At 38.2% G+C, this 22157-nt stretch overlaps 1 protein-coding gene across 1 annotated transcript in view; it reads right to left on the bottom strand.

Annotated features, from left to right (window-relative positions):
* trpc3 (transient receptor potential cation channel, subfamily C, member 3) overlaps positions 1-22157 on the bottom strand; it is a gene marked incomplete at its 3' end in the record, with an annotated part of 63063 nt that overhangs the window by 40671 nt on the left and 235 nt on the right. Inside the window, exons 2-4 of the mRNA XM_079631071.1 lie at positions 12064-12829; positions 11004-11054; positions 7546-7731 (exon numbers count right to left, since the gene is read on the bottom strand). Coding sequence (XP_079487197.1) covers positions 7546-7731; positions 11004-11054; positions 12064-12829 — 1003 coding nt within the window. The remainder of the gene's footprint in view (positions 1-7545; positions 7732-11003; positions 11055-12063; positions 12830-22157) is intronic.

Raw genomic sequence — 22157 nt, 5'->3', positions numbered from 1 at the left:
TCTCCATTGATGACCATGCAAAAGTAGCCGTTTATATATATATATATATATATATATATTAGTGCTGGGCAACGATTAATTGCACATGCATGTATGCAGGTGAATCTCGAAAAAATTGAATATGGTGCAAAAGTTCATTTATTTCAGTAATTCAACTTAAAAGCTGAAACTAATATATTATATAGACTCATTACATGCAAAGTGAGATATTTCAAGCCTTTATTTGTTATAATTTTGATTATTATGGCTTACAGCTTATGAAAACCTTTTCACAATATTCTAATTTTGAATTTGGGGTTTTCATAAGCTGTAAGCCATAATAATCAAAATTATAACAAATAAAGGCTTGAAATATCTCACTTTGCATGTAATGAGTCTATATAATATATTAGTTTCAGCTTTTAAGTTGAATTACTGAAATAAATGAACTTTTGGAATATATTCAGATGTTTCCAGTTTCACCTGTATATTCAAGACATATTTGCATGTATATATATTTATACATAATTTATATTATATCTAAATATAAATATTTAATATATAAATAACACATTTTTCTTAAATATATACATGCATGTGTGTGTATTTATATATACAAAATAATTATACACATTACACACATACATTATGTAAACGCAAACTTTTATTTTGGATGCAATTAATCGCTGCCCAGCACTAATATATATATATATATATACATAATATTTAAGTCAATACTTGCTCTGTATAGCATCAGCAATAATCAACAGCGAAGCAGATCTAGTCCACCAAGACCAAATCCATAAACATAGTCATAGTTAATAACATGCTAAAACTATTCAGAGGTGTCATGATTGAAATATAATTAATAAAAAAACCTCAACGATACTAAAATAGCACTGCTTATTACAGTAGATGATTCAGAGGCTCTTAAAAGCATGACATCGACATTGTTTTTGCCACAACAGCTCAGGATAGTCATATAATATCTGCAAATGACATTGTGCGGATTACATTTTTAGTCAGAATGCACTCTGTCCATCAGTTTACAGAGCGTTTTGAAGCAGAGAGTGTGTGGCTGAAGTTAGGAAAATGGCTGAAATCATTCACAGATTTTTAAAGATGCATGTTGTGAGAAGTTTATTTGAGTTATTTCAAACTAAGTTCAATAAAACTGTCCCCATTCCACCCCAGGTGTCCAATCCAACATGTGTTTTCTGGGCCACGTACACACACACACACACACACACACACACACCGCCACTCCCCGTGTGACGGACGGTCTGTATTAAGGTAGTAGGTTAATTAATTTCAATCCCCAGAGAAAAACAGGTGTTAATTTCACGGCTGTCCTATAAACCCCTTCCTGCCATAAATTATGAGGCTCAGAATAAATGACTTGAAAATACATCCACATAATTAAATGAAAGAATGAACTCAGGACGAAAGAACGGCTATGAATAACAGGCCACAATTATATTACTGAGAAGAGGACAGAAAACTGAAAACGGGGACAATCAGTTTTTAATGTGTTCAGTTTCATTTAAACAGTATTTAGCATATTCATAACTATTCATGCATTATCTGCACATTTATTACTTGTTTGCTGTAAAAAACAAAACAAAATGTACAATAATATTATAAAGGTTTTTTTCTGTTTTTGTACCATGGAAGTACCATGTAGCATCTAAACTGCAATGTAAATAATATTTCGCATTATTAATCATATAATCCTAGAATTTATTACACATAAACTTATTTTTTAAAAGTTTTTGGGTGAACTATACCTTTAATAGTTTATTTATTAATATGGATTTCAGAAAATAATTAAATAAATGATAGGCTTACTCTAAATAAGAAACTAAAACTGCCAGTAGGTGGCGGTAAAAGTCATTTAATCTTTCATTCATTCGATTAATTCAAACGGCTGATTCATTCAGGAATGAAGTACATGGCTCTCTTAATGAATGAATCATTGAATCATCGATTCACTCGATTCGCTCAAACCGCGAATTCGTTCAGAAACTCCATTGTGTGTAGTTCGGAGAAGTTGTTCTGCTACGGCTTTATAGGTAACAAAAAAAGACAATATTGAGTCTAAAATATAACACAATACTTAACTTAACTTCTTATTTATTGAACTATTTAATAAAATCAGTGTCACATTTGCACTTGTGCTATTCGGGGGGGGAATGCACTTGTGTGTGATATTGCCCTCATTACTCGTGTGATATTGCTTAATTACATCACTCATACAGGGGCATTTTGTCCTTGTATCTTGAATGTTAGAGTCATTCTAACTGCATTTTTTCACAATAATCTGTTCTAGTATATTGTTGTATACCATTCAAACAAACAGCATCACATTAAACGCTGGCACTCGGCCTAAATAACTGAGACAAAAGAGTTAAAATCCCATGAGAAGAATCACCAGACATTAGTGTAATTCACTAAACGATAGCATCATGGCCGTCGTCTGCGGCCTGTGGCGCTTTTTTCACTCCAGTCATTTGTAAAAAGATGCCCTAGAGCGACAGCGCGAACCAGACTTTCCCATCGGATACCCTGCAGTGAGTGTGTGTGTCCTGGAGGGACAAACCGGCTCATTACAACACAACTACCACTGTCAGCTTCAGCCCGACGCAGTTATCATTTTCACGTCCTGCGCCACATTGTTTAAATAGCAAATGCATTTGTGTCCATGAGCTGCTGGTCTGAGAACGAGTGTGTGTTCAGGCGTGTTGATATTTTGAGGAACTGAAATAGACGTTGACCAACTGAACCCTGCTCTAAAGTCAATGGTGCAATTTATTTTTTTTGTTATTTAAAGAGCGCGTTAGTAATGTACACCTGTAGGCGGGTCCACAACGCACATACACTTTTAGAAAAACAAGATTATTATTGTGTACATGAAGATATGGTGAAATCCGGCTTGTCCCGTAGATGGTCTGCTTACACACACGCACGCACGCACGCACGCGTGACCTTTACAACGTAACTGCGTATTACGTGACGTCACGAACGCGCATCACAGAACAGAGCAAGGCGAGCGTTTGTGCTTATAAAACTTAAACTTTTTTATTTATTTGTGAAATGACGATGGTTTCGCTAGATAAGACCCGTATTCATCGTCTGGTGTCGTTTAAAGCCCGTTGAAGCGGCGCTGACACTGTCATCTGGACCTTGACCCGTTTGGGGCCCATTGACGTCCATTATATGGAGAAATGTGTTCATCAAAAACCTTCATTTCTTTTCCACTGAAGAAAGAAAGACATGGACATCTTGATGACATCGGGGTGAGTAAATTATCAGCAAAAGTTTTTTAAAAAGTGAACTAATTTTTTAAGTGCTACTGCTGTATTCGGAGTAATATCACAGCAAGGTCGTGAAGCACGTCCCTCCTGGAGTGTGTGCCGTGCGTGAGGAATTGAGATGCAGTGGTCTTGTCAAAAGCAGCCGTTGAGGTTTGGGGTTTCTGCTGATGAGTAAATGCTACTTGGAGCGAATCCAAAAAAAAAAGTTTCGTCTTCCTCTCAGGTTACACTCACATAAAAATGTCTGTCTCAACAGCCTGGCAAAGGTCCAATCTGATTGGCTGTGAATCAGGGCACACAGGTTTCTATCTGTCCGCTGGGTAACGGCTAATACCTCACCATGCAATCCCTGAAACTGCTCCAGAGAGGCGCATTACATCTGAAGCTGCAGGAACACTTTCTGTCTCGCACTTCTGTCCAGAACCTCGCTTCATTTTTACACTTATTTAGACAAAACAAATTTTTCAGCTCCACAGCCACTGAAACCTCTTAACCTTTATATTGGCACCGGCCCGCCGGCGGGCCCACGGCCATTATATATTTAAAACAGTAATATCCTATACTAAACCTAAACCAATCTTGACAAACTATATATCATTTGAAAGCTTACAATCTCTAGTTTACATATTTGGTGACTGATTTTTTAAATAAATGACAGAGGAGCCGTAATTTATCAATTTGCAACAAGAATATGTTCATACTCCTGAGGCGTGTTCAGACCTTTATTTTGAAATAGTGATGAACATGAAAAATCATGAAAGAATGGTAGAAAACTCAGTTTGTTTTCATGCCAAGAGTTCAAAAGATAGCATCCATTCAATTCTTTTAGAAAAAAAGGTCTGAAAATGTTTTCAATATAAAGAAAACAATAATAGATTCAGCATTAGTGATGTATCAGCGAGCTATAATGCACATACGTGATCTTCTGTGCTTCTAAGAGGTTGAATTAATTTCTAAATCTGCCAAACACTACTTCTGAATAGGATGTCTACTTCATAAATTGTATGAAAATTGTAAAAGTAATGGTTCAGAATCACTCAAACCACATATGGAAATGCAGGCGCCCTTATATGGGCAGTAATGTCAACTAGTGGAGAAGTGTGGTACTGCGCCACAACTTCTCACTGAACGCTTATTTTAAAGCGTACCAAGATATCAACCTAACATTTGAAACAAGTTCAGATTTTTGCCTTTGATTTTTTTGTGTGCCGTTTTAGAGTCCACCAGGTTTTGAAAATATATATTTTATATAAAATATGAATAATTCAATTTTTAACGTTGTACATTTTCATAAACTCAAACTTCTATAACTTTTTTCCTGTTTAACTTTCTTAATTTATTTCACTTCTACAAAAATCTGCCAAATGTCTTCTTAAAAACAAGAACAATCTTACATCTATATTCCAAAGCATTCTTGAATTACAACCATTTAAGTTCGGAATGTGCATTTTCATGTCTATTAAAAAAAGGGGGGCGCTTGATAAGGGGTTTTAATGTCCAAAAAAAGATAAAAAACACTATAATAATTGAGTATCAAGTCAGCATATGATTTCTGAAGGATCATGTGACACTGAAGACTGGAGTAATGATGCTGAAAACTCAGCTTTGCATCACAGGAATACATATTTGAAAGTACGTATATATATATATAAATATTTTTTTATTCATTATTTCATCACCTTATTTAAAAAATATTTTATTCTTACCGGTATTTGTTATTGTGACATTCAATCATGCTAATAAAACGCCACTTTAAAATAGAACTGATTTTAACAAATAAATTGCATGACTTCCTTTTAGAGCTTTGTAAACAAATATAATAATGATAAAAATATGTCTATTTTTTTCTATTAATATTTTTAGATTCACACTGCACACCAGAACAAAGAAGTCAAATAAAAATAAAATCAGCAAAATGTGCAAAAAGATCGTAGCTATTGCAAATAATCACATTCAGAATAACTGTAACTGTGCATTTCGGTGTTAAATTTGATTGCAGATTTAATTAGAAACTTTACACGTCCCTTCAGTGGACGAAACACTTCTGCTATTTAAAGACAAGTCAGAAATATTAAGAGTAATTTAGTAGCATGCTTTTTAAAACTCTGCATCATTCTTGTGTCTCACTACGGATCACTAAACCATCACTTTATTACATAAAACCTGTGAGGAACTTTAAGGGGACATATCATGTTAAATCCACTTTTTTAGCCCTTAAATGCATTTTGTTGTATATTTGGAGTGTTTAGAAGTACAGAAAAGTTGAAATTAGTCTCTTCAGGTGCTTCGTTGATATCTTTATATTCAGTTTTGGTCATATTTTGCAACCTGTTCCGATTTTTCTATTCTCTATTACGTTTTTTGAACAAGTATTTGCAGCGGAACTGCCAAATAAGGACATTGACTCCCGGCCCAACACTTCGAGCAATCCGCCATTTTTATTCATTATTTATTAATCAATGACACATAACCGTAATTAAACTAAACTATACCTGTTCCAACTCCACACAGCGGATATTCTCAGACTCTAGGCATTAATGTCGAAATGAACACCGTTACTGTGAGTTTCTGTTTTGATATTATCATCTTTCCGTGAGTTGAGATTGTTCACTGAGCGCGAGCTGGTTAGGCTCCGCCCCCTGTGCCGTGGACCAGCAGCTCATTAGCATTTAAAGGAGACACACTAAAACGGTGCGTTTTTCTGAGCCCCAAAAAGTGACGATTTAAACATGCTGTAAACAATTATCTGTGGGGTATTTTGAGCTAAAACTCCACATACACACTCTGGGGACATCAGACTTATGTTACATCTTGTGAAAAGGGGCATAATAGGTCTCCTTTAATGATTGCCGTATGATTCCCTCGATCGAATATTTTTTTTTTTTGAACTGACAATACAACCAGCCAGCAGAGTCATTCTCAATGAAAGTAAGCAATCGCTTCATGACTTTTAATTGAACACTTCTCAGGCATGAAGCGACCACTGAAGTAATCATCGTAATGCGGACGGCTGACTCTGAACTCATTTCCTAACGCGAGCCGGAGCCTCACACACACTCCTCGTGCTCCTCACACACTCCTCGTCCTCCGGGGAGCGTTTAGGGCTCTTAAAATCTCATCTTTAAATGACACTTCATGTCAGGGTTGTCTGGGCGCTGAAGCGTGCTGCTGTTAGCCTGATTAACACTTCATCCGATTACGTCCCGGAGAGTGTGTGAGCCTGTTTGCGGGAGCGGACGACGTGTGTGTCCGGTGATTAAACAAAACTAAGTCGGCACGGAGGATTAGTCACACTTCCACAATAAAACACATGTGATTAATTGCGTCCCTCTTTATCTACTTCTCGTCATTATATTCTTCAGACATCCTTCAGCCAGGATTTCAGGGAAGGGAGATTGTGTCCTCGGGAGAAACTAGAGACCGATAAATCAAACGCCAATCCTCATCCTTCCTAAATAATGTTTCAGCAGCTTTTCATAAACACAGGTTCTTTTATAAATGCATATTGAGGTTAACAATCTTCAGCGATGCAGACTGTGGCTGGTACGAGAAGTATGATGTGTTATTATGAAAGCATGAGATTTACCCATTAATGCAACATTATATTTGCTTTGAGTGTTTTTTTTTTGTATGTGTGTGTGTGTGCAGTGATGAACTTTGAGTACACATAAGGGTTCTGGAGCACAAACTACAAATACAACACAAATCACGCCCATTTCTGCCAGAAATCATTTCGACAATAAGTATTGTTTTCCTGTTTAAAAAAACTAATCTAAACATCCTTAAAAGTGAAGTGTAATCTCTGCATCATTATATTTGCTGGCAGCATTTTTCAACAAAAAAAAATGTAAATAAAAAATAACACAAAAAGTGAAGAATTTGGATGCTTTTAAAAGAAGTCTCTTTTAAGGCTGCATTCATTTGATCAAAAATACAGTAAAAATAGTGAAATATTATTAAAAATGTAAAGAATTCTATGTGAATATAAAGTAAAGTGTAATTTATTCCTGTGATCAAAGCTGAATTTTCAGCATCATTACTCCAGTCTTCAGTGTCACATGATCATTCAGAAATCATTCTAGGTTGTTTTTGTATATATAATTATTTACTATAAAAAAAAAATTATGTAAAAGAAATATAACTATTTTACTTTATAATATTGTTGTAATATGCTGCCATCATTTTGTTACATTACAACAACAAAAAAGGTGTAGTGTGACCTATGAATAGGCCTCATTATACGGACACTTGCCTTCTTGACCTCGTATTTAATGGCCAGTTTGACTCGACTGAGCAGAGAGCGATGGTGCTGGCCTTCCTCAAGCTCGGCCGATATATCTCCGTTCAGGATGGCCTCGACCTCCTCGGTGTCTCGGCACAGATCCAGAACGCCAACCACGAAGTCTTTACACTGCATAGACAGCTTTCTGTAGTCGTTCTGTGGAGAAGCAGAGAAAGAGCAGATACGTTATTTTGAAGAGGCATATTATGCTCTTGTACAAGGTCTATTGTTTTCTTGCTCTTGAACAGGTTTTCCTGCTTGAATGTTGATTATTTTCCTCATATTCTCCATTGTTGCGGCTCCTCTCTTCCCAGTCTGTCAGTAACGCTCCGTTTACTTCCTGTCTCTATGAAGCCCCTCCTTCTGAAAAGCACACTGTGCTCTGATTGGTCGGCTGGATCAGTGTGTTGTGATTGGTCGAGCGCTTCGAGTGTGTTTGGGAAATGTCCCGCCCCTTCCCATAACCGCCAGTTTAACACACTACTAACTAACTCAACCAGGCCCCGCCCCTTTATTCTGCGCATTAATTATTATAATGAGGAATATTGTGACGTGTTCGTTCCCGGAAGAAACTCAAGACTACAATGGAGGCGTTTCAGGAGTTCAGAAACACTGACACCGATATAGAGAAGAACTGTGACTTTGCAGAGATGCTCAAACAGCAACATTACACACTGAAGAAAGATGAACACGAGAAGAAAGCAGAATAGCTCCTCTTTAAATGAATTCACCGTCCACAGGGGCCTTTCGGTTGAAAAGGTTGTCAGACTCAAACAACCACTGCAACATCCGACTCGACGGGAGATACATGTCAGAATCCATCAAACACGGTGTAAAAACAGCTGTTAGTTCTCTTGGGAAAAGAAAAGACATTTTCTGATCAACAAAATTCTTCTTCTTTTTTTCAAAGGGAACATAGTTTAGTTTGTGATTGTGATCACACTACAATTATCGTTGGTTGTGGCTAAATCAATGTTTTGTTGTTCTTTAAAGGGGTGGTATAATGCCCTCTTCATGAGATGTAAAATAAGTCTCTGATGTCTCCAGAGTGTGTGTGTGTGTGTGTGTGTGTGTGTGTGTGTGTGTGTGTGTGTGTGTGTGTGTGTGTGTGTGTGTGTGTGTGTGTGTGTGTGTGTGTGTGTGTGTGTGTGTGTGTGTGTGTGTGCAGTTTTAGCTCAAAATACCCCACAGATATTTTTATATAGCATGTTAAAGTGTCACTTTTTGAGGGTGAGCAAAAACACACCGTTTTGTGTCTGTCCCTTTAAATGCAAATGAGCTGCTGCTCCCGGCACAGGGGGCGGAGTTTCAACAGCTCGTGTCCTTTTACCTCACACACACACACACACACACACACACACACTGAACATTTCAAAAACTTTTCGCCTTTTATGTTCAAACCGGAGTCAGACAATGATGGAGAGACTCGAGAAGAAGTGACAACATGTAGAAGCAACAGGACATTTCTGAATGGTTAGTTGATGAATTTATGTAGATTATGTGTAGTTATCTTCTAGTCATTGATTAGCATATTGTCATGATAATCTATAAATCGTGTTCAGGGGGCGGGTTTATGCAAATTCTAGGGTTGGTGATGTCACTAACCCGGGAGGAATGTCGTGTAGTTTCTACCAGCCGTTTGTTGTAGTTCTTAAAAAGCGATTTCTGTAAAAGTAAATATCTCCCTTTGCTCTGAACTGTAACTTTGCAGATGTTGTTTATGATCAAACAGCAACATCACACACTAACTCAAGCACCCCTTTATCATTGTCAGGATGGAATAAGCATAATCAAACAGTGTGTAGTCCTCCATATCAGTGTGATCTCCCAGCATGCACTGCTGCTGAGGTTCTGTTAAAAACATGACATGCTGTGTGTTTTATTGTCCTCTGTGGGATTCATTATACCGCCTCACACCACCAGGACGACAACAAACCTCTTATCAGCACGAGGAAAGCAATATAACTGACCATATGTTGAACCCAGACATCATGACGTTATCAAAGTGTGTGTGATGAGTGTACGATAGCGGCGGAAATGTGACATTTATTTGCTCAATAGGACAGAAGATAAAAGTGTACAGCACACCAAGAACTAAAGCAATATTTTGGTGAATCTCACAAAAGAACATAATCCAAAGTCACCAAATATACAGAATATTATATTTTAAATCTTATAATCAAATAAATAATTCTAAATGATCATTACTGTAATACATTCAGATGTTTTACTTTTCATTTGATTCTCTTTAAAAAATATATATATTTAAATATACTAACATCACGAATAAATACTTGAAAAATCACAAAAGATCATATTCAATAGTACACATCTCTGTACACTTCTTTTACAAGTAGTATCAATTTTCTTCATGCAAAATATATTATTTTTCATTTCTTTTGAAATATGACCTGTTTCTAGACAGGCTTTGTGAGATTCACACATGAATATATTATTAGAAACTGGAAAAATGAGAATATGGTGCAAAAGTTTATTTATTTCAGTAATTCAACTTAAAAGGTGAAACTAATATATTATATAGACTCATTACATGCAAAGTGAGATATTTCAAGCCTTTATTTGTTATAATTTTGATGTTTATGGCTTACAGCTTATGAAAACCTTTTCACAATATTCTAATTTTGAATTTGGGGTTTTCATAAGCTGTACAACATAATCATCACAATTATAACAAATAAAGGCTTGAAATATCTCACTTTGCATGTAATGAGTCTATATAATATATTAGTTTCACCTTTTAAGTTGAATTACTGAAATAATTGGGGTTTTCAAATAAATGAACTTTTGCACCACTCAAATTTTTCCAGTTTCACCTGTAAAACATAATTCATAATTCTGTCTGAAATAGAAGCTCTTGAGCTGATACAGAGCTGAAGAGAGAGCTCAGTTTATCTGAAGTGAATCTCTGGCTCTGAACTGATCGAAATCTACAGCGATTCAGTTGTACAGACAGACAGACAGAGAGACAGACAGACAGACAGACAGACAGAGAGACAGACAGACAGAGAGACAGAGAGACAGACAGACAGGCAGACAGAGAGACAGACAGACAGGCTGACAGGCAGACAGAGAGACAGACAGACAGACTGACAGATAGACAGGCAGACAGACAGACAGACAGACAGACAGACAGACAGGCAGACAGAGAGACAGACAGAGAGACAGACAGACAGGCAGACAGAGAGACAGACAGACAGGCTGACAGATAGACAGGCAGACAGACAGACAGACAGAAAGACAGACACGCTGACAGACAGATAGACAGACAGACAGACACGCTGACAGACAGACACAGGCAGAGAGACAGACAGACAGAGAAGCAGACACGCTGACAGACAGTCTAAGCAATCAGCAAGCATGACATTTACTGTTAGTCTGAGTTAGTGAATGTAGTCAAACATATTTACCAGAGTGAAGCCGTTGTGCTGCGAATTCTCTTTATTACGGTTCTTCTTATCCTGTCGACGGCGGCAGCACACACACAAACAAACACACACACACACACAAACATACACACACAACACAAGTTAAAAATGCTGTTAAAAAGTTATAAAAGTCAGAGTTGTGAGATATACACTCGCAATTGCAAGTTTACCTCACAATTTTGACTATAACTGGCAATTCTCACTTTGTTCTCGCATTTGAGTTTATACCTTGAAATTCGGACGTTTCTATTATAAATTGCGAGTTATAAAGTTTAATTCAGAGGAAAAAAAGACTTAAATCTTTTCTCAGAATTGCGAGTTTATATCTCACATTTCTGACATTATAACAGGCAATTCTGATTTTATAACATGCAATTGCGACTTTATCATGCAAGTCTGAATATAACTTGCAATTGCAAGTTTAGATCATGCAATTCTGAGAAAAAAAAGTAAAAATTGCGAGATCAGCTTTTAGCAATTAGTTTTTTTATTTTTTATTCAGTGGTGGAAACGAAGCTTCATGAAATCGGCACCTATAAATTCTAAAAAAGCACATAAAAAAACGTATGCGCTCAAGTGAGTGGCATAAACGTTTTATCCAATAAGAAAACGTGTATAAACTATGATGGAAACACATTTACAGAATCAATTCCCCGATGCGCATCAAAAAAGACACGACTTTTTCTTAGTGATATTTAGCTTCAGTTTATCAGGAAGTGACGAGTTTGTTCTCTTCGGATCACTGGTAGAAAACGTTGCTTTATTTTAAAAATTTTATGCGATAATCCAATAAGTTTAATTCGCAACTTTGGATGGAAACATAAGAGTGACTCCTGTATTATTTTCTAACCCTAACGCAATAATTTAAGAGATTCGCTATTTTAATTAAAAAGTGGCTGTGACTCCCCATAACGTTGCTGTGTGTACGTGGCCAATAAAATTATTATGCTAAATATTTTTATTATGCAAAACATGATATTAAAGCAAAAAAAAAAAGATGCACATTTAAATAAAAATCGCCATGTTGGTCCAGTCCTCCTACCTTAAACTCCTTTTCGATGTTGGCGAGCTTGGCGAGCTCATTGCTCAGCTCCAGCGCGGTCAGTACGGGGTCCTCGCTGGATAAAGAGAGATACGCCGGGCTAGCGAGTCCACGATACGCGTTTATCCTAGACCGCGAGTGGCTGAACGCGTCTTTTCTCTGCTTCTCCGTGCACTCGGCACACTTGCAGAAGTAGTCGTGTGGTTGCTCGATCCTGGCGCCTTTCATTAGTAGCATGTGCACCACTTCGTATTTCTGGCAGTGCGCGGCTAAGATGATAGGAGTGATGTCGGGCGAGAACCGCGTGCCGTCTTCGTCGTACGAGTAGAAGTCGTCGTCTTGCAGCTCGCAGGGGCTTCGGGTCAATCGCTCGCTGCTCGCGAATGACGGATGTCCCAGAATGGCCTCCACGATTCGTATGTAACCTTTGGAAATGGCTAAGAGGAGGGCGTCCCCGACACGGGCCAGGTTGTCTCGCCGCAGGAGAAGCTCGGTGACCTCCAGGTGTTCGTTACCCACGGCTAACTGCAGTCCGTTCTGTCCCATGTAGTCGACGCAGTTCACGTTGAGCGTGGATGATTCTTCCAGCATCTTCCGGACCACTGGGATGTTCCCGTACTCCGCTGCGTCTAGAAAGCGCTCCTCTTCTGCTGTGAGACTGCTTCCCCGAGCGTTGAACATGAACGCCGGCCCACGAATCGCTTGGCGTCGACCCTTTTCTCGCGTCAGGGTCATCCTGCGGTGGGGGAAAGCGTCCGAGGATTTCCTGCGGAGTGAAAAACAAGTATTTTTACCTTGTGTGCATTACAATCAAGCTTTATGTATACAGCGCTTTTTACAATACAGACTGTTTCAAAGCAGCTTCAGAGGAAAATATCGCAACAAAGTTTGTTTCTAGAAGAAAGACGCATCTCTTTAGCCATTCATATAATGCATCTCCTAACCTTATACAGTTATATCAGATCAAATGCACATGATTATTCTTGCTTAATGTTATGAACGGCAGCTACGCTAATTATTTTCTGTTTTATTTTGGGATGCCCATCCTGAGGTAACTAGAGAGTATGTCAGCTCCGGTTTGGATCAAGCCTCTTATGAAGACTACAGATGCCCAACACCTGTGAAGAGACGGCACCAAACCCCACAAAGACTACAGATGCCCAACACCTGAAGAACCGGCGCCAAGCCCCACGAAGACTACAGATGCCCAACACCTGAAGAACCGGCGCCAAGCCCCACGAAGACTACAGATGCCCAACACCTGAAGAACCGGCGCCAAGCCCCACGAAGACTACAGATGCCCAACACCTGAAGAGACGGCACCAAACCCCGCGAAGACTACAGATGCCCAACACCTGAAGAACCGGCGCCAAGCCCCACGAAGACTACAGATGCCCAACACCTGAAGAGACGGCACCAAACCCCACAAAGACTACAGATGCCCAACACCTGAAGAGACGGCACCAAACCCCACGAAGACTACAGATGCCCAACACCTGAAGAACCGGCGCCAAGCCCCACGAAGACTACAGATGCCCAACACCTGTGAAGAGACGGCACCAAACCCCACAAAGACTACAGATGCCCAACACCTGAAGAGACGGCACCAAACCCCACGAAGACTACAGATGCCCAACACCTGAAGAGACGGCGCCAAACCCCACAAAGACTACAGATGCCCAACACCTGAAGAGACGGCACCAAACCCCACAAAGACTACAGATGCCCAACACCTGAAGAGACGGCACCAAACCCCACGAAGACTACAGATGCCCAACACCTGAAGAGACGGCACCAAACCCCACAAAGACTACAGATGCCCAACACCTGAAGAGACGGCACCAAACCCCACAAAGACTACAGATGCCCAACACCTGAAGAGACGGCACCAAACCCCACAAAGACTACAGATGCCCAACACCTGAAGAGACGGCACCAAACCCCACAAAGACTACAGATGCCCAACACCTGAAGAGACGGCACCAAACCCCACAAAGACTACAGATGCCCAACACCTGAAGAGACGGCACCAAACCCCACAAAGACTACAGATGCCTAACACCTGAAGAGACGGCACCAAACCCCACAAAGACTACAGATGCCCAACACCTGAAGAGACGGCACCAAACCCCACAAAGACTACAGATGCCCAACACCTGAAGAGACGGCACCAAACCCCACAAAGACTACAGATGCCCAACACCTGAAGAGACGGCACCAAACCCCACGAAGACTACAGATGCCCAACACCTGAAGAGACGGCACCAAACCCCACAAAGACTACAGATGCCCAACACCTGAAGAGACGGCACCAAACCCCACAAAGACTACAGATGCCCAACACCTGAAGAGACGGCACCAAACCCCACAAAGACTACAGATGCCCAACACCTGAAGAGACGGCACCAAACCCCACAAAGACTACAGATGCCCAACACCTGAAGAGACGGCACCAAACCCCACAAAGACTACAGATGCCCAACACCTGAAGAGACGGCACCAAACCCCACAAAGACTACAGATGCCCAACACCTGAAGAGACGGCACCAAACCCCACAAAGACTACAGATGCCCAACACCTGAAGAGACGGCACCAAACCCCACAAAGACTACAGATGCCCAACACCTGAAGAGACGGCACCAAACCCCACGAAGACTACAGATGCCTAACACCTGAAGAGACGGCACCAAACCCCACAAAGACTACAGATGCCCAACACCTGAAGAGACGGCACCAAACCCCACAAAGACTACAGATGCCCAACACCTGAAGAGACGGCACCAAACCCCACAAAGACTACAGATGCCCAACACCTGAAGAGACGGCACCAAACCCCACAAAGACTACAGATGCCCAACACCTGAAGAGACGGCGCCAAACCCCGCGAAGACTTGAGATGACGCAAACTCTAAATCAACATGCACCAATGCTACATTTTTCTAAATGTCATAATCATTGGTTAACAAACAAGTACTCATTACTTCAATGAGCTCATTGTTTCTGCACTAAATTATTACATTGTTTAAATTAATATCTTTTTAATTTTGAATATGTACATTTCTGAAATACTTAACTTAGACAGTTCCCTCTGATAACAGATCACTGTAAATTAAAGGGATAGTTCACTTTAAAATGAAAATTCTGTCATCATATACTCACCCTCAAGTTGTACACAAAGGAAGATATTTTGAAGAATGTCGGTAACCAAACAGTTAACGAGTCCCATTGACTTCCATAGTAGTCAGTAGCCATTTTTTTTTTCCTACTATGGAAGTCGTCTTTTTATCTTCCTTTGTGTTCAGCAGAAGAAAGAAATTCATACAGGTTTGAAACAACTTGAGGGTGAGTATATGATGACAGAATTTTCATTTTAAAGTGAACTATCCCTTTAATTTGTAGCATTTTCTAATGATGTGTATTGTGAAAAGCGCTATAAAAATATGAATTGAATTGAAAATAGCGTCACAATCCAGCATAAGTTCAGTGATGGTTACGTTTTATTGTAAAAAACTTTAATTTAGTTAATTTATTTAAATGATTCCAACTAAGCAAGCCAAAAGCCAAACTTCAAGAAACCAAAACTTCATCAGTGACAGAATGGAGAAAAAAGTTCTCCTCTGGCCAGCGAACGAACAGTGTATGATTATGATCCAGTCAGCGTTACAGGTCAGAAGTCAGATTGGATCAGAACATTCAAAATATTATTGGTTGACGGTCAGACCCTATACGTCAAGCTCATCCAAATGGAGGTGCACCGATAGTCGCTTGGTTAAACCTCACATCACTCTTCATCCAACATGTTGAGTGTCTCTCGGAGTGAGAGAGATGAGAAGAGACGTGATCCCACAGGGATGCGAAGCTAGGGGGATTCAGAGACCGGTCCTGCTGAAGGCGAGATCGCCCTCTGGCTTTTAATAGCTTTTTAATGAAACGCAACAGATGCTACGTTCAGACAACAGGTGGAGTGACGTCTGTGCTAAAATCCAGATGACTCACGTTTAGTCGAGTTGAACAGGACAGACAACAGTGAATACTTATTATTATTATTCCCCCTGTGGGGAAAATCCAGCTTTTAATGTTGTTTATGTGTTTTTAATACGCTTTAATCATGTGTAAGTTCATAAGTGGACAGCATTGCTGAGTATTTTCTGCTTAAAACTGCAGTGAACCAAAGACGGTCTCAAAAACACGGTTTGAAATCGCTGGTATTTCTGACGTCACACACTACCTTGTAACCAATCAGATCAACGTGTGATCGTCAACCAGTGGATCTCTGAGTGAGTGAGTGAGTGAGTGAGTGGAGGCGGGGCTCATTTGCATATTCATAGAACCGCGCATATTAAATGAGGCAAGGGTGTCGAGTTACAGTCAAGATATTTTAAGACATGAGAAGAAAATTTAAGGTACAAATGTTTAAATTTGTAATTTTGGTGATCAAAGATGAGTTTTAAGGGATCAAATCATTGACTACAGAGGGACTTTAAAAGTTATTGGGCTGTGGGCTATCGGCTAGTTGACAAACTCCAGACATCTTGAGACATACATCATGGGGAAAGCTGCAGTCAGTCGAATCCTATACTTTCCTCTCTGCAGTTTATATCATACAAAGTCTAAAAAACATCCCAAAAATGTGGGGAATCGGTTCGGAGTTGGGAATTTGGTACTAGAACTCTCCCAAAATTACAAATGTTTATCCTGAAATGGTTTCCACACTTTTTGACCAATGGATTTCCATGACTTTTGCCAGTAATTCTGTGCTTTTAAACTCCCTAGTATGAAAATCTCAGATAATCACTGTTCACTGAGCAACAATAATGCTGTATTAAACTAATAAAACACATTACGCCACAAACAAACTTCAATCCTTCAACACAGTATAGTAGTAAAAAAAAAAAAAGCACACAGTACCAGCAAATCTCATGAACACATTAAAAAAGAATGAGGAATGAAAAGCCAAAAGAAACCGTATTGATTCTGTTACTGTTCTCTTATAAATAAATAAACATTCAAGATATCAAACGACTTCAGCACAAGTTTATCTGCCTCATGCCTTTCCTGGTGATCCCAATATTGGAAAAAACGGACATTGGGATATTTAGTTTTTCTGCTATATATAATATGATATGAAAAAGAAATCCACCAGATGACTTGAATAGCTCTATTTGGAAGAATGAATCATTCTAGAACGATTTAGATGATTTTGTAGCGGAGCGAATCTGCATAGAAAATAATAATAAAATTACAATCAATAGACACAAATGAAACAGTGCTTTGTGTTTTTCAGGTAAATCTAACAGTATTCAGATACAGAAATTGAATAATCAAATGTAAAATAACAGTGCAGTCTTATCTGTATAAATTAAATATAAATAAAAAGCTTTTTTCTTTGTATTTTGTAGCTAGATTAACATTAATGACACACACAACAGCAGGTTTATTAGGTTTATTATTCACTTTAAGAGCGAATGCACCGGATCTAATGATACGCATGCATTTTTTTCTCAATAGTTTACGCTCAGCCATAAGTGGCTGTGTTTACAAGGATTGTTGCAGGGATTTTGCATGCATGTGTCCTTGAAGTACAAATAGAGGTGGTGTAATGCCCTTTTCACAAGATGTAAAATAAGTCTCTGATGTCCCCAGAGTGTGTGTGTGAAGTTTTAGCTCAAAATACCCCACAGATATTTTTATATATCATGTTAAAGTCACTTTTTGAGGGTGAGCAAAAACACACCGTTTTGTGTCTGTCCCTTTAAATGCAAACGAGCTGCTGCTCCCGGCACAGGGGGCGGAGCTTCAAGAGCTTGTGTCCTTTTACCTCACACACACACACACAAACACACACACACACTCAACATTTCTAAAAATTTTAGCCTTTTATGTTCAAACCGGAGTCAGACAATGATGGAGAGACTCGAGAAGAAGTGACAACATGTAGAAGAACCGGACATTTCTGAATGGTTAGTTGATGAATTTATGTAGATTATGTGTAGTTATCTTCTAATCATTAGCATATTCTGTCTTGATAATCTATAAATCGTGTTCAGGGGGCGGGGTTTATGTAAATTTTAGGGTTGGTGATGTCACTTACGGGAGGAATGTCGTGTAGTTCCTACCAGCCGTTTGTTGTAGTCCTTAAAAAACTATTTCTTTAAAAGCAAATATCTCCCTTTGCTCTGAACTTTGAGTGTTGTAACTTTGCAGATGTTGTTTATGATCAAACAGCAACATTACACACTAACTACAGTTAGAAAAGTCAAATCATAATCAACCTCCGATCCCTATACTTCATACGATGCGACTATCGCGGATGCTAAACCGATATATCGTACAGCTCTAATAGAACGAGTTTGTTTCATTTAAAGGCTGAATTTGGACCCGGTCTCCAGGATTTACTTGAGCAGGGAAAGTGATTTCACACAGCTCAGCTCGGGTCACGTCACGAGACGAGGAGAAGCGTTCAGCTGGAAATCTGCTGCACAAACTCTCCACTGCTACCATGACCATGCAATAAACAGAGCCCTAACCCTCCAGCAAACAACCCAACACTACTTTATCTGCTCTGGAGGGTTAACTTAATACTGCAAACAACGTCATCAAAACTACAGGTGAACGAGAATATGATGCAAAAGTTCATTTATTTCAGTAATTCAACTTAAAAGGTGAAACTAATATATTATATAGACTCATTACATCCAAAGTGAGATATTTCAAGCCTTTATTTGTTATAATTTTGATGATTATCACATTATGAAAACCCCAAATTCAAAATTAGAATATTGTGAAAAGGTTTTCATAAGCTATAAGCCATAATCATCAAAATTATAACAAATAAATGCTTGAAATATCTCACTTTGCATGTAATGAGTCTATATAATATATTAGTTTCACGTTTTAAGTTGAATTACTGAAATAAATGAACTTTTGCATAGTATTTTTTCCAGTTTAACCTGTATAAAATAATGTAATTATTAATTATGTAATGACTAAATGTAGTGAGAAACAAAGAAAAACTCTTACACTTGAGCTTACTTTAAAAATTTATATATTTATATTACATGTTGTGCATTTGGCAGAGGCTTTTATCCAAAGCGACTTCATTGCATTCAGCGTATATATCGATTCATGAGTTCCCTGGGAATCAAACCCATGACCTTGGCATTTTCTTGAGCTATACACTTTACTTTATTGACTGCCTCTTTAAATTAATTAGATTTGTGCATATGGCTCAATTTATACTTGTCTACAGCATGATGAATGTCAAGCATTTAAGCATAAGCATTCATAAAAATAAAAACGTTTTTTAAAGGGGTGGTTGAATATGATTTGACTTTTCCAACTGTAGTTAGTGTGTAATGTTGCTGTTTGATCATAAACAACATCTGCAAAGTTACAACACTCAAAGTTCAGAGCAAAGGGAGATATTTGCTTTTAAAGAAATAGTTTTTTAAGAACTACAACAAACGGCTGGTAGAGACTACACGACATTCCTCCCGTTAGTGACATCACCAACCCTAGAATTTACATAAACCCGCCCCCTGAACACGATTTATAGATTATCAAGACAGAATATGCTAATCAATGACTAGAAGATAACTACACATAATCTACATAAATTCATCAACTAACCATTCAGAAATGTCCTGTTCTTCTACATGTTGTCACTTCTTCTCGAGTCTCTCCATCATTGTCTGACTCCGGTTTAAACATAAAAGGTGTGTGAAATTTTCAGTGTGTGTGTGTGTGGTAAAAGAACACGCACTCTTGAAGCTCCGCCCCCTGTGCCGGGAGCAGCAGCTCATTTGCATTTAAAGGGACAGACACAAAACGGTGTGTTTTTGCTCACCCTCAAAAAGTGACACTTTAACATGCAATATAAAAATATCTGTGGGGTATTTTGAGCTAAAACTTCCCACACACACTCTGGGGACATCAGAGACTTATTTTACATCTTGTGAAAAACCCACCTAACAATTTTTTTTATTCCAATATGTTTTCAGAACATGCATTTTTAAGGTGAGCAATGAACAGTTTTCTTCATGAACAGAATGTTGTTTTTAGGTTTGCAGAATGTTGTGAGAACATTCAGTGTTTGTTGAAGGAACATAAATTCACAAAAAGGTGCGATAATAATTGCAATGGTCAAATATTGGCTAATTAATGGTCCTGGTTGATAGGCTACAGTATATTGTTTACTGAATATTAATATCAGACATAGATTGATCTGTTTTGAAGATTTTTTGTGCAATTTCATATCATCTAATACGAATACTTTCCTAATATTAAAGATGATGATAATGTTAAAAGGTGACACGTGGTAAAAGCAAAGAAATCAGATATTCTGAGTTGAATCACATTAATGGAGAAAGAGAGAAAAGTGAGCCGAAGCTATTTCTGTTCCCTTCATTAAATCACCCTCTCCGTTATCGTGAAAAATGGATCGATTGATGTAAATTATGCAGCTCGTTGTTAATCATGTGCAAAAGTGAGTTAAACACGCATGAGATTTTAAAACGTGTATGATCACACAGCAATGCTTCACACACACACCATCACGGCCTATATCTGTCATCCTGCGGCTCAGAAACAACATCTGTGTGAGTCTGGCCAGCGTGTGCACAGAAGCACATCACCGTTAATGGGATGCATCACTCACACAAATGCTCGATCCGACTCGCTGATGTATTGAGAGACCAGTTCCAGATCTGAATTCATTCATTATCATGTCTATCCTGAAAGTGATGTTAACACAGAGGTTATAAATCAAGACGGACGTCGCACTTCTTTAGTGGTCAAATATATCACTATATCATTGCCCTTCACATGAGAACTTGAACTTTGTGCCACACACATGAGCAGGACCTCAAATATTGTGCTGTATTTCATAATTGATCAAGACGACAAAAAAAAGAAAAAAGTTTTGCACAATAAAACATGCTTGTGAAAAAAATATAAGAATCTCTTTTCAGCTTTGCAAGTTTGAGCTCCTGTAAAAATATTAGTTTCATTAGTTTTAGAAATATTTTAATGTTTAACAGTGGACACATCTGAATTGCATATATCTATGTAATGCATGTAACAGCTGCTATATAGCATGCATTTATACGACTGAAGTTTGACTCGTACTAAATCCACATGTGCTGAGAGAGTCAAATAAAGCACATGAAGGAAGCCATGCACGACCTGGAGCTGTCAATCAAGATCTTATCGGATAAACACGTACATTTACATGTAAATGCAAACATGCATGATGTTTAATTGAAGTGTCTGGTGGTGGAAATGAGATTCAAAACATTGTAGGTGTAAAATGGCTTCTTTGTCTTGCTAAGGCTAAGGTATGCATTCAATTTTTTAACTGTTTTTGCATAATTTGACAAAATTGCATTTAAGGCTTTCTGTATGCATTCCATTTTCTAACAAATTATTTGCATAATTTGACAAATTTGATTGGAATAAATACTTTATTTAAGCTCAATCTTTTTTCATTGTGGTAGAAAATTATACAGGCTAGTTTTTAAGAAACTGCAATACATAATTTGCACACAATAAATATCCTATACTGACACGGTTGATGTTTATTTCACTTTTTGTTTACATTATGATAGTTTAAAAACATTGTTATGATGGACTTATTATTTATTAATAAATAGCTTTTCGTATAATGACTTTCAATACGGATGACCTTCAATACGGATGATTTGGTCAGATTTAGCTAGATTTAATAAATCCACACACGTTCAGTGGACAAATGACCTTCCACTAGGTGGCGCTTTAAGATTTATGTCAAAACTTATTTTAGAAAATAAAAATAAAATACACTTTAAGAATTCGTTCAACATTTTAACGTCATTTCTACATTTGTTAATGTAATATGTTATTAATGAAAAAACTGCTCACAGATGGAGATAAACAACATGTGAACAGTATTTAATGTATTTTAATTAAAAACAACATCAGATTATACTTTAATAAAACGTGATATATACGTTAATATTTTACTCAAATAAATACAGCCTATTTATTTGAAGTAATTTGACTTTTCATATTATTAAAATGACTTATTGTGCCCTTTTCACGCGTTATGCGTCATTTC

The sequence above is a fragment of the Phoxinus phoxinus genome (assembly GCF_949152265.1).
Source record: "Phoxinus phoxinus genome assembly, chromosome: 12".
In the NCBI taxonomy this organism is placed as follows: domain Eukaryota; kingdom Metazoa; phylum Chordata; class Actinopteri; order Cypriniformes; family Leuciscidae; genus Phoxinus; species Phoxinus phoxinus.
Note: the sequence above shows the minus strand (reverse complement) of the source record. Positions and strands in the feature narration are given on the sequence as shown.